General features: G+C 39.4%; 1 protein-coding gene across 7 annotated transcripts in view; it reads left to right on the top strand.

Moving 5' to 3' along the window:
- Positions 1-13,436, top strand: part of ARHGAP24 (Rho GTPase activating protein 24) — a 1,254,786-nt gene that overhangs the window by 1,225,808 nt on the left and 15,542 nt on the right. For all 7 annotated transcript variants that reach the window (XM_073600031.1, XM_073600040.1, XM_073600022.1 and 4 more), the window contains 2 exons: positions 7,924-8,056; positions 11,150-11,223. In XM_073600031.1, coding sequence (XP_073456132.1) covers positions 7,924-8,056; positions 11,150-11,223 — 207 coding nt within the window. The remainder of the gene's footprint in view (positions 1-7,923; positions 8,057-11,149; positions 11,224-13,436) is intronic.

Raw genomic sequence — 13,436 nt, 5'->3', positions numbered from 1 at the left:
TAGGACACAAAGCAAACACACAAAAGATATGAATATATACTTACCAATGTATACTATCCTCATGCCAATTAGTCAAAACAATATGAAATTGGATGTACCCCAAACCAAGAAACTAAAGAAAACATCTATACAAATACAAACCTTTATCCCAAGAAAACTTTGATTAACCTCCCTGGCGGTATGATTATTTCAGATTTTTGATGCTCAAAGCGGTACAAAGTTTTGCATGGAAATTTGGCATTTTATATTGTAGGCCTGTAATTCTTAGGAATAACTCACTTAAATCTGTCCAAACAAGAGTCTAGTAGATATCCCGGGTATGATAAAGTTTGAAACACGAAATCATAAATTATAATATAATAAATAACTATAAATTATTATAACAAATAATACTATATTGTAATAATAATAAAAAATTATTCAATAATGTAATCAAATCAAAAACACTGAACTTTGCTCAGTTGCAGAATTGTCGCTGTCATTACTTTCAGTGTTTGACGGATCTCCCCACAAATCACTATCGCTCAATTCTGCAAGTGATTCTAATTTATTATTGCTGTTTTCTAGCTGGTCTAAAACCACTTTTGATGTAAAGGGACACTTTACTTTACTTTACTTTACTTTTTGGTTGTTTTGGATAATCTCCAGTTTCCAGGCAGAAAGAACAGTATTTATAATATAAAACTGCATGCAGGGCACTGGACAAATCACTAGGGACAAAAGGGATGTGAAATAATTTGATGCAGTAATGTAATGTGTAAGATTACAGTTTACTGTATGTATTGTGTGTTTTTTACTTTTTGAATTTGGCGATGTGCTCCATCCCCATGCGTCGCAACGCTCGCAGGGAACGGAGCTCGGCATCGTGATAGATCCGGCGGAGGAGACAGCCCGCACACACAGCGGGGAGACATCGCAAGATCCTGGGGACAAGGTAAGTAACTTTGCCTGGATCCTGCGATGCAATTCCGAGTGTGGCTCGGGGGTTACCGCTTTTGGTACTGAAAATTCACCTGGGCCACACTCGGGAATACCGCTACCGCTAAGGAGGTTAATAGACCTTCACTAATACATTGAGGATTCTTTTTATCTAATTTGAAAATCCATTTTCTTTTTCTAAAGTAGGGCTCTAGTAATACCCTCTCCTTCAAGGATTTTCCATAGCCACCTCAATATCAGCGTTGGTAACCCCCTACATTAGCAGGCCATTTTTAAGTTTTCAGTGCTGTGATAATTTGACTGACAATTACTTCGTCATGCAATACAACACTGCACTACCTTGTTTACATTTTTGATCACAAGAAATAGAGCCACGGGAGAGAGGGCATTGTGCGTGTGCTGGGTGCATGCATTAACATAAGGACACCCATGTAACCAATGTTATATCCAGGCAATATAGGAATAAAGCAGTCATGGAGCAGTGTATGCTGCTTTCACTGTTAATTTCCTAAAAATAGCATTTAGTTAGTTTATAAAATTTAAGGAAACCTTTAATTGGGCAGCACAGTGGCTAAGTGGTTAGCAGCACTAGTGTTGTTGGTTCGAATCCCGACCACGACACTACCTGCCTGGAGTTTGCATGTTCTCCCTGTGCCTGTGTGGGTTTCCTCCGGGTACTCCGGTTTCCTCCCACTCCCACACAAGACATGCTGGCAGGTTAATTGGCTCCTATCTAAATTGGCCATAGTATGTGTATGCATGAATGTGAGTTAGGAGCCTTAGATTGTAAGCTCCTTGAGGGCAGGGACTGATGTGAATTTACAATATGTGTGTAACCACTTCAGCCCCGGAAGGATTTACCCCCTTCCTGACCAGAGCATTTTTTGCGATTCGGCACTGCGTTGCTTTAGCTGACAATTGTGCGACGTTGTACCCGTACAAAATTGATGTCCTTTTTTTCCCACAAATAGAGCTTTCTTTTTGTGGTATTTGATCACCTCTGCGGTTTTTATTTTTTGCGCTATAAACAAAAAAAGAGCGACAATTTTGAAAAAAAAAAACGTATTTTTTACTTTTTGCTATAATAAATATCTCCAAAAAATATATAAAAAAAACTAATTTATTCCACAGTTTAGGCTAATATGTATTCTTCTACATATTTTTGGTAAAAAAAAAAAAAAATTGCAATAAGTGTATATTGATTGGTTTGCACAAAAGTTATAGCGTCTACAAAATAAGGGATAGATTTGTGACATTTTTATTATTAATTTTTTTTTTTTTTACTAGTAATGGCGGTGATCTGTGATTTTTATCGTGACTGCGACATTGCGGCGGGCAGATCGGACACTTTGACACTATTTTGGGACCATTGACATTTAGACAGTGATCAGAGCTAAAAATAGCCACTAATTACTGTATAAATATCACTGGCAGGTAAGGGGTTGAACACTAGGGGGTGATCAAGGGGTTAAGTGTGTTCCCTCACTTAGAGAGATCACTGCTCCCGATGACAGGGAGCAGTAGATCCCTGTCATGTTGCTAGGCAGAACAGGGAAATGCCTTGTTTATATAGGCATTTCCCCGTTCTGCCTCTCCTCACCGCAATCGTGGACCGCCGGCAAACATCGAGTTTGCGGGAACCGCGGGTACACTCCCGCGACGCGCAGTGGGGGGGGGGGGCGCGCCCACTAGGCAGGAATTTCAGAGGTGACATACGGGTACGCCTTTTTGCCTGCCCGTGCCATTCTGCCGAGGTAAACCGGCGTGCGGCGGTCGTATGTGGTTACATTGATGGTGCTATATAAGAACCAATAATAAAAACTAATAGACAACCTGTTAAAATAGTGAGTGTGCCATCCACCTGTAGTGGTTAAAGAAAAACTTCACCCCCACTGCCTATTCTCCCTATTCTTAATTTTTCAATGTGCACAGAAAGCAAACTTTATTTCCCTGAAATTCCATTACTTTTGTCAATCTGATAAATAGACTTTATTGGGTTGATTTACTAAAGGCAAATAGACTGTGCACTTTGCAGCTGCTCCAGAGCCTAGTAAATGAGGGGGAGCTCTGCTGATTTCCATCATTCAATTATGTGCAAGCAAAAATGCAGTTTTTTTTTTCATTCTTCTTGCATGTGATTGGGTGTTCTTTACAAAGTGAAGGTTTACCTCATTTACTAAGCTCTGGAGCAGCTACACTTGCAGAGTGCAACTGTGCTTTGCAAAGTGCAGTCTGTTTGCCTTTAGTAAATCAACCTCTATATGTTTACAAATGGAGCATGCCTTACAAAAGTGGCAATCCTGTAAACACATATGTCCTTTGATCCTTTTCCTTGTCCCCAAAAAATGCCTCAGGCACAAAATGTCTCTCGATTGTGGTGTTTTGTTTTTTTTTTTTTTGCAGCAATGGGCGGTTTGTCAGCAATGTATTATTCATATGTAGAACTGAAAAATGTCATGAAGCTTGGGATATTGATAATCATCTGTAGTCATTAGTCTGAAGTAAGCTTTTTACATGGCATCAATACATTTTCTCAGTTGTAGTCCTTAGCTCTTTGGTAAGCTTTTCTTGTATACTTTTTGTGGATACACTCTGTTATGAAACCTAATAATTGTATCCTGTGAATGTTTTGAAAATGCCTTGATGTCTATGTACTCCTAATAACTGTCCCATTGGTAAGCTCCAACAGAGCACTGGAGGGTGAAAACTGCAATAGTGGAGGTAGCTATTAACAGATGCACATTTTCTATTAAAGCGGACATTCAGTCATTTGTTTCATTTTTCCATCTATTAAATCTTCTGCCCTTGTTGTTTTAACTTTGGATAGTAAAACAATTGTTTTCTGCCAGTAAATACCTTATACAGCCCACTTCCTGTTTCTTGTCTGGTCATTAGCCTAGGCTTATGACATCATGCACAGCTCTCTCTCTCACTCTTGTGAAAGTTTGCCAGGAAGAGAGGGGGATGAGTCATAAGAGGGCCAATGAGAGCTGCAGGGGGTGCAGAGCTGGAGGTGTGACTCTGTGTCTGTGTAAATCAAGGAAGTGAACAGTCAGCAGCTTCAGCTGCCCACAGTTAAAATGGATTCAGCCAGACTCAGTGGAGGGAGATTTCTGCAGCATATTTGGCAAGTACAGAATCACAGTATATATAAAATAATATGCAAAGTGGTTGGAGGGAAGCTTCAGAATGGCAAAGATGTTTTTATTACAAATTATAGCAGACTGCAGTTCCTCTTTAAGTTGTGTAGCAATAGATCCATTAGGTGAATGAAATTCTGTATCTGCAGAGCAGATCAAAAGTTCAAGAAAAAGTTTGCATCGCTGGCATTCAAAGCATCAATTATTTCTCTGTCAATAATTTCAAGATGTCATCTATGTATAAATCATGCCATAATATTTATCAAATTCGGGGTCAAATACAATTTATCTCTTCCACCAAGCTAAAAACAGGTTGGCAAATGATGGAACATGTCTCATCACAGTGGCTACTCCTGAAGCTGTAATTAATCATTATCGTTAAACGTGAAGTAATTATAATGTGATATAAGTGTCATAAAATATGGAACACATGAAGATCGATCGATCTATCTATCTATCTATCTATCTATCTATCTATCTATCTATCTATCTATCTATCTATCTATCTATCTATCTTTAACATAACGATCCTATTTATAAATTCCACCATAAATCATACACTGCAAACATCAAATAAAAAGCAACAATATCCAAATAAGTCTCCAACTTCACTTAAATAGTGCTCTTCTATTTTTCATCACCACTGTGTGTTCCAAACTACATCCATAATAGTGTGCCACCACCACTGGATAGGCTCTCACCTGGATCCCATGACCTTATATATTATGTACTGTAATAGAAAGCCTGTGTCCCTCTCTATGGACTTTTATTGTCTCCCTGGTGTCACTGGTGATCCTCCCTGGTGGTGGGTTCCTTCTTTTAGGTCTCCAGCACTGCTCCAATTGCTGCACACCTAAAAGAGGGAACCCCATCTATGACCATACATAATATTGAAAGCCATGGGATCCAACATTGTTGCTTTTTATTTGGTGTTTGCAGTTTATGATGGTAACCAATCAGCTTCTAACTTCAGTTTGTTCAATTAAGCTTTGACAATAAAACCTAGAAGCTGTGTGCACCAGTTTTAATAAATCTCTCCCTTTTATGTATGTTAGCCTGGTGGCTTGGTGAAGGACCTTGGACAAGATGTAGAATTGTAGTTACCGTATTTATCGGCGTATAACATGCACTTTTTCCCCTTAAAATCAGGGGAAAATCGTGGGTGCGTGTTATACGCCGACCCCCTGCCGATTGTGAGCGGAGGATCGAGGCGCCGAGATACATAGCCGAGCGTACTCGGCTCGGCTCGGCTCACAGTCATGCCCAGTCCCGCTCTTTGAAGGACATAACACAGGGACTGGGCGTGACAGTGAGCGGAGCCGAGTACTCTACTACTTACGGCTCTGCTCGGAACTGTGAGAGGACCCGAGTGCCACCGAGAGGACCCGAGTGCCGCCGAGAGGACCCGAGTGCCGCCGAGAGGACCCGAGAGCTGCCGAGATACACAGGACATCCGGCTCTGTATCTCGGCGGCGCCATTTTTAAACTGGAAGACTGCAATGAAAAGGCTGCAATGACAAGTCTGCACTGACAAGGCTACACTGACAAGGCTGCAAATGACACTGACAAGGCTGCAGATGGACACTGATAAGGCTGCATTGATGGGCATTTAAATGTAAGGTTTTTTTCCTTAAACTTCCCTCCTAAAAGTTTTTTTCCCTAAAATTCCCTCCTAAACTTGGGGTGCGTGTTATACGCCGATAAATACGGTACTCAAGTTACTCAAATTCTTTTTTGCATAGTAACTCTGTGTTTGACCATCTATCACTAAAGCATCCAAAAGGTTTGGAATGCTTTTTCCAAGTGCATATTCACTGGCCACAGAACAATGTTATGTGCCTATTCTGCTTCTTAATGCTTATGCTAGTTTCCAGAGATAATATATGTCTCTTCCATTCTCTTCCATTCTGCGTTCCTGCATGGAACTTTTGATTTTGTGTTCACTTCCATTTCTGGTTACTTCTGGTGCTATATATTTACAATATATCTATATATATCTATATATATATAGATATATAGATATATATCTATATATATCTATATATCTATATATATATAGATATATATATAGATATATATATATATATATAAAACCAGGCTTTCTGCAGATAGGTGCTCCTGCGGAACACCTCTTGGGGTTTATAAGTCCATTTATTTTATATTGCTTTTATATTTGTGAAGTATTTATTACTTGTATTGCCTTTGTTGGTTTATACATCACCTTTAATTGGTATTTACATTTCAGAGGGCTCTTTGAGGAGTTTTATGAAAGAACAAGCAGTTTGGCAAGGTTGTGGTGGTTTCAGAAATACACCTTAGGCAATGATGATCAGGTGTTTAATCAAAAAAGGCAGTTGACTAGTTGAGCAAAAATGACTATGGGCTTCTTCACACTAGAACGCGGTGCGGGAAAGGCGCATTTCTATGTGCAATTCCTGCACAGCACTCAAATGCATTGCCCTTCCTAGACACGTACAAGCGCCATTAATTGTTAATGACACCCTAAACGCATGCGGTTTGGTTTGTAAAAGTAGTGCCTGCACTATTTTTGTTTGTTGCCATTCATTTGGCAGCCCTCTGAAATGAACGGGCTGTCAAAACCAGAATGTACAAACACATGCACATTCTAGTGTGAACTGGCCCTAACTGTTGCTGTTAGACAGTAAACTCTAGCCAGTGCTAAATTAAATATTTGCTGAATGTTATTTTTTTTCAAAGGTGAAAGGCATTTAATTCTGACAGTTGGCTTATCTTTTTAATACCTATTACATTTTGTGAAGCTCATACATATAAAACCATACAGATATCTCACATGCATAAAAATTCTTCAAATTTTTTTTGATGAAATGACTTTTGGCCCTGCTTTTTTTTACTAGTGACAGTTTTTACTCCTAATGTCAATGGAATTATGCTACCAATAGACATAACATAGAGATCTGAAGAAACAGGTGTAGGATAAAGTTGACTGTCAAGCCAAATAAACAAAACTTTCAAAAGAATTTTCTTAGATGAATATTTACCAGAAAATAGATTTGTAGAGCTTGGCGTTTTCATTGGTCAAAATATTTTTGCCTGCTCAGTTTCTGCCTCAATTGTGATCAATCCAATCATGATGTGTGCATTATCTAGACTTGGAAACAATGCTAAGGCGTTATTTGGCACGATTGCTTAATTATTCTCTGTACAATCATTTTGGTAAACAGAATCATTACGGATTTTGGAATAATCATTTGTTTGAAAGCCTACTAACCCTAAATCTGAGCCTTACCTCTAAAAATAACCCTTAACCTGATCCTAACCCCCGATATTTATGTAACTAACCCCTATATTTAACCTGGGGTAGTGCATTGGGATGCATTATAGTTAGAACAGAATGCTGCCCAACGCAGTCCAATGGGGCTGGTGCGAAGGAGCCCTAGATCAAAGAAAGCTGACAACCACATAGCTGTATTTCAATCATAACTGTAGCAATTTTATGTTTTATTTTCAATTTAAATCTGTTCACTAAATACAGCATGATCCATCTTCTTACATATTATTCCAATTCCTGAGAATTTTTTCCTTTTTAATGATACAAACGCTGCTCAGATTTCACACAGAGCATCTGTCAGTAGGGACTTGCTTTAGAGAAATGACTGATATACAAGTTTATTTCATATGACTTGAATACAAATGCAGACAAAGGGGAACATGAAAAGAGAAGCTTATTTGCAGTGATAAATAAAAAAAATGATATATTAAAATGTAGCAGAGCCCGAAGGGCAGGTTACCAGCTTGCAGACTGATGCATGTGTCGTCCAGCTTTGTAAACATTAGCCATAACCTGCTTTCCTGTTATCTGCAGTAACACAGATGTCCACACTGTAGCCTCACTTCTGAAGCTTTACCTGCGTGAGCTGCCAGAGCCTGTCATCCCATATTCAAAGTATGAGGATTTTCTCTCATGTGCAAAACAGCTGAGCAAAGAGGAGGAATCTGTAAGTAACAGCCGAACATTACATAATCGCTGAGCTACTGAAAAATTGAATTTCTTGTTATGTATCTCTCCCAGGAGAAACACTTGTATTCTTCTGGTCACTTCACTGTCAGTAACATGATGTAGATGAATCAGATTGGTTACTAATAGCAATGAAGTTTGGGTTCGCTACTACCATGGATTGAGACGAGTCCTGCAGGTTTGAGATTCACAGTCCTGGCAAATTTATGTGCAGATTCTCTAGGAAGAGTTTTTTAAACCATAATGCATTGCATGGTCTTTGAACTATGGTTAGCCAGCGTGGAAGACACAATTAAGGGGATTTGTTGTTAAGTCAGCCCTCTCACTATAAACAGGGTACCACAGAGCAGCCATAGTGTCAGTGAATTAGAAGCTATTGCAGAGAAAGAATAGAAAAAGCTGACAAACCACATAGGCATAGATTAGGGTCAAATATAAAATTGTACTTCAATTGTTATTGCTAGCTCTTCGGGAAATCAGCCCTTTTGCTGCCTTTATTTGTTTAATAACAAACATGTTATACTTACCTGCTCTGTGCAATGGTTTTGCACAGAGCAGGCCTGATCCACCTCTTCTCAGGTCCCCCACCGGCTCACCTGGTTCCTCCCTCCTGCTGAGTGCCCCCACAGCAAGCAGCTTGCTATGGGGGCACCTGAGCAGGCTTGCTCCTGAGCCACTGGCTGTGATTGAAAGTAGTGGGAGCCAATGGCTACCGCTGCTGTTTCAGCCAATGAGGAGGGGGCGATCCGGGAGAGTTGAGGCTCTCGTGTACATCATTGTATTGAGATGGGGCTCAGGTAAGTTTAAGGAAGGGCTGGGGATGCTGCTGAACACAGAAGGTTTTTTAACTTTATGTATACAACACATGAAGGTAAAAAACCTTGAACCTTTACAAGCACTTTAATTTTATTCTATGGTTGATTTAAAGTCAGTAGGTCACTTTTAGTTGTTGTCCCATCCATAACAAACTTTTTTTTTGCGGCCCCTTCAAAACATTGGCTTTCGTTTCAGAGGCGATATTTTGAGGTTTGTTTTGTGTGTGTTTTTTATATTTACTTTATGTTGCTATGGCTTTTTAAGTTGGGGGTGCTCAAAGCAGAGCATTCACTTGTTTACTGACCATCTGTTTTTGAATCTGCCTTTTATTGCAGCACACTGCTGAATCATATGGAAGAAAAAAAGCACAAGAACAGTGTGCACCTAAATCACATTTACTGCAACCCCCTATCCTCGTAAATTAAATAAAAGTTAGGTTTACACCAGTTAGGCATGGTATCCCTGGTTAAAACGTTCCTGGTGCTGGCCAAGTTTCCACTGCTAAATCCTATGCAGTATCTTATATCTTGTAGTAAAACGCAAGCCTGTGCGCTTTGTCTCGTAAATTTAGGCCTAGCCTTGATATATAAAATTGTCTTGTTTCTGGCCACTTTTACACTGCTGTGTCATCTGGGGTCTCCTAATTTTTATAGTATAACACTTGCTTGTACTCTAGTGGTCTTATAATTGAAAATGAGAGCTTGATAAAAAGAATCTGAAAGAAATTGGCCAGTGGCAAGACAGTTTTGCATCATGAAATTCACATGAAAAGACTCTCGCCCGCTGTTTTTATTTATTTATTTTTTGCATTGGTACTTATCCCCCATGGTAGTGTCCAACCTCCAATGCCTTTTTTTTACAGTAGTTTGTCTATAGCCCTAAACTGACCAGTAGGATTCTACACTACGTTTAAGTAGAGGAAACCTCTGGTGAATCGAACCCAGAGCTGATGGCTTGTTACTAATATCCGCTGTGTTTGCAATCCCTTATTTTTTTATAGTTTGTTATCCCTTTTTTTTAAATAATATTTTGTAGGTTCAGAAACCACTTAAAAGCACAGGATACATTTCAAGAAAAAATCTAATTTGGAAATTGTTGCCTTGAAAACAGTGTCCCTTTTGTTTGAAATACCTTTTATGATGTAGCTGAAATATTTTAGCAAGGTCGATAAACATCATTGTTTATTGTTTATGACAACTAAAGTTTTCATCCAAAATTGAGTGTTATTAACCCCTCCAGCATACCTTCCCATAAAAGCTTGACTGTTACATTGCAGCTATATAACAGTAAGAGCCAGGACTGCAGGACTGCTGGGTGTTAATGGATGCTGTACCTGCGTATACTGTATGTAAAAGCATAAATACATTTTAATACATTTTTGAATATGTTAGTCATCATGCCTCACTCTATACAGTATTTTTAGGCAAATCATGTTTGAAAACTTTCTTGCCTGGAGATCATGCCAGTAATTCTGCCTGCCGCAGGCTTACAGCACAAAGCTGCTGCTTTGCAACCAGCAGCATTGTCAGTCTGCCATGTGTACTTCTTCATTGGCATGATGTATGGAAGCCCAAAATCTATTATTCCGTATGTTTGACATTGTAAGTAGCAATCATTTTACACACCCTTCCCACATCCCAGATCTCTCTACTGGCTCTTTAATGTGATGGGCAAGGTACTCATAATAGAAAAGCTCTGAAAATATGAAGAGGGCAGGGAACAAGTTACAGGTACAAATGAGCTTTAAAGGTAACTTCTGCTGCTTATATCTTCGGATCTTTTGATCATTTTGTACTGGGGTTTTCACAGAAAGTAACCTTTTTAATGTCATGCTGTGATACAAAATTCTCTCTAGGTGCAGCCATTAAAAAACATGATCTGTCCAGAGCTCTGGGCTCAACAGAAATGGGATTGTAGATAATTTTACAACAAATGCATAAATGTGAAAAGTCAAAAAAAATTCTGCAATCTTTCAGTCTACTAAACACTGTAAGCTTCCATCATGTATGATAAGCAGTTTCAGAAAATGAAACCACTTATATAAGTAGGAGGCATTTAGATGTAATTATAGGTTTCAGCTGCCGTTCCCATGAAGCATTGATTCCGAGATTATGAGCAAGTCTCCATGTTAGAAAAGCATTGAGTATGGGATTTGTTATCTTCATTTATCACTGCTATTGAATATATACAGTTTTATGCGTGGTGCATATTTATAAAAGAATAATGTAATAATTAATATTTTTATTGTATTCCACAGGGGATGGCAGAACTAGTAAAACAAGTGAAGAGTCTCCCACCAGTTAATTTTAATTTATTGAAATATATCTGTAGGTAAGATGCTCAAGGGTAGGGTGGTATTGGTCAAAATATTGGCAGTTTTTTTATGTGTTTTCTTGTTACTAAACTAAGTGTTACTAAACCCAGGAGCCTGCATTCACTATATCTGGTCTCCCACAGTACACACAACATGGAAATGAAATTATTTTAGTAAATATAAACAGCTAAATACTTTTTCTCATCCGCAGTATATAGCAGTCTTGTGATTTCTATCAGTTCCTGATGAAGCTTGTTGGAGGAGTTTTCATACTGCACTGAGCTGTCCTACGAGGCTGCAGGGCTCCTGACCCTCTGCATGGACATGTCTGGACAGTGCTTGCTGATTAGCCCTGTGTTGATCACATACACTCTCCCAAGGAAAAAAAAAAAAAAACTCTCTAGCAATACATACCAAAGTGAGCATATGCAGCCTGACTCCAAAGGCTCTGCCTTATCCGGACTTGTCCAGGGGGACAGTGCAGGTAGGGGAGGATCTGTGCAGGGGCTCCCAGGTGCCGCCCCCTCTCTCCAGGCCATCCTCTATATGCAATGGATAGATTCATGCCCTCCACGGCCACCCCCTATTCATGCATGTGGCCCTTTTCAGGGCACCGGGTACATGAATTACAGAAGCCAGGGTTTTTTTTTTAAGCACCTAATTAGACCTAATAGGTCTTATCTAATAGGCTTCAAAATAGGGTGGGCTCGGGTTGCAGAGGATGCGTCTGGAGCCCAACCAGGTGTGTTTCAACAGTGAATGAATATTCGCTGTTGCAACACTGATCCTCCCGGCAAATCTGATACCCATCACCCGATTGGCTGAAAGGACAGGCGATCCTAGGCGGAGGGGAGGAGACGCACAGCAGAAGCGAGGAGGAGAAGAGCCACTGCCTGGATACCCAGTCCCCACCGATGCCTGGATGCCCGATCCCTGCCACCGCTCCTTGGATGCCCGATCCCCAACACTGCTCCTCGAATGCCCGCCAATGCCTGATGCCCTCCACCTAGATGGGGTAAGTGTCAAGGGGGGGAGGGTTTGATTGTTTGCTGCCCCCCAAACAAAAAAACACCAGCCGCTACTGGATCTGTGCATACAGGATCAAGCAGCCTTTTTACACAATGCAGAGGATTAACCCCTTAGGTTCCACAGCATGTATAACAAGCATGCTTTACTGCATATACAGACTGATTTTACTGTTGTGGGTTTAGTAACACTTTCAAGTAGAATTGCAGATTTCATGCTAGTTTAAATAATTTTATTTCCATTATTAAACAAAGTAGCTGCTGTGTGTGTCTGTAATATATTCTAGTAGCATTATCTACACACAGCATTCAGTGCTGTGTTCCAGCAGCAAATTCCCGTCTGTTGCAGGAATTAAAAAGACTTGGGCTGAGTGCTTCTCTGCTATTCAGGAGACGCTTTGTATTTTTACCAGTGAATACAAGACTTCATCTGATTTGCCGAGGTGGAGAGGTGGGCAGATGATGTTGCAGTTTCCACCTCGGTCGATCAGTGGAAGCCTTGTTTTCCTTAATAAAAATACAAGGCATCTCCTGGGCAGACAAGCCTCAGCCGAAGACTTTTTAATTCCTGCAACAGACGGGAATTTGCTGCTGGAACACAGCACTGAATGCTGTGTGTAGATAGTGCTACTGGACTCCAACTCTTTTTTAAATTTTATTTAATCGGTAATACATCTTTATTTGGAAAATAAAGATTTCATATAAATAGTAAAAATTATAAAACATCAGTTTAAATATGTGTAAAGTTAAATAAAAAATAAAATTGACCATAAAAAATGTTTATGTTAATGAACAAAGACAATGCCTATATTTATAACTTGTTGGCCTTAGCTGCCCTTTCATTCTCTGTAGCAATCTATCAGGTAATGATATCTGTAATCCATGTGAAAAAGTCTCTGATTGATTATTGGATATAGTGCTATGTTTGATTGCAGATGTGTAATTCAAAGAAATACACTGATATGACAAGTACTCTAATGGGTACTTTAGAAATAATAAAACTGCTTTATTTGAGCCTCATTTTCATTATCCCTGCTATACAACACTGTTGTGTGGTTCCAAGATACAAAGGTTATAAATTAATATTTGAATAAACATAAAAGTTTTATTGTAAGATCAAGTAGATAAAAAATATCAAAATACAACCCCTGCCAAAATGTATTTCTCTTTTTTTAGAATGGCGCAGGATTCAGTCCTCTACTAGA

The sequence above is a fragment of the Aquarana catesbeiana genome, linkage group LG01 (genome assembly GCF_042186555.1).
Source record: "Aquarana catesbeiana isolate 2022-GZ linkage group LG01, ASM4218655v1, whole genome shotgun sequence".
Taxonomy (NCBI): domain Eukaryota; kingdom Metazoa; phylum Chordata; class Amphibia; order Anura; family Ranidae; genus Aquarana; species Aquarana catesbeiana.
This window is presented reverse-complemented; position numbering and strand designations above follow the sequence as displayed.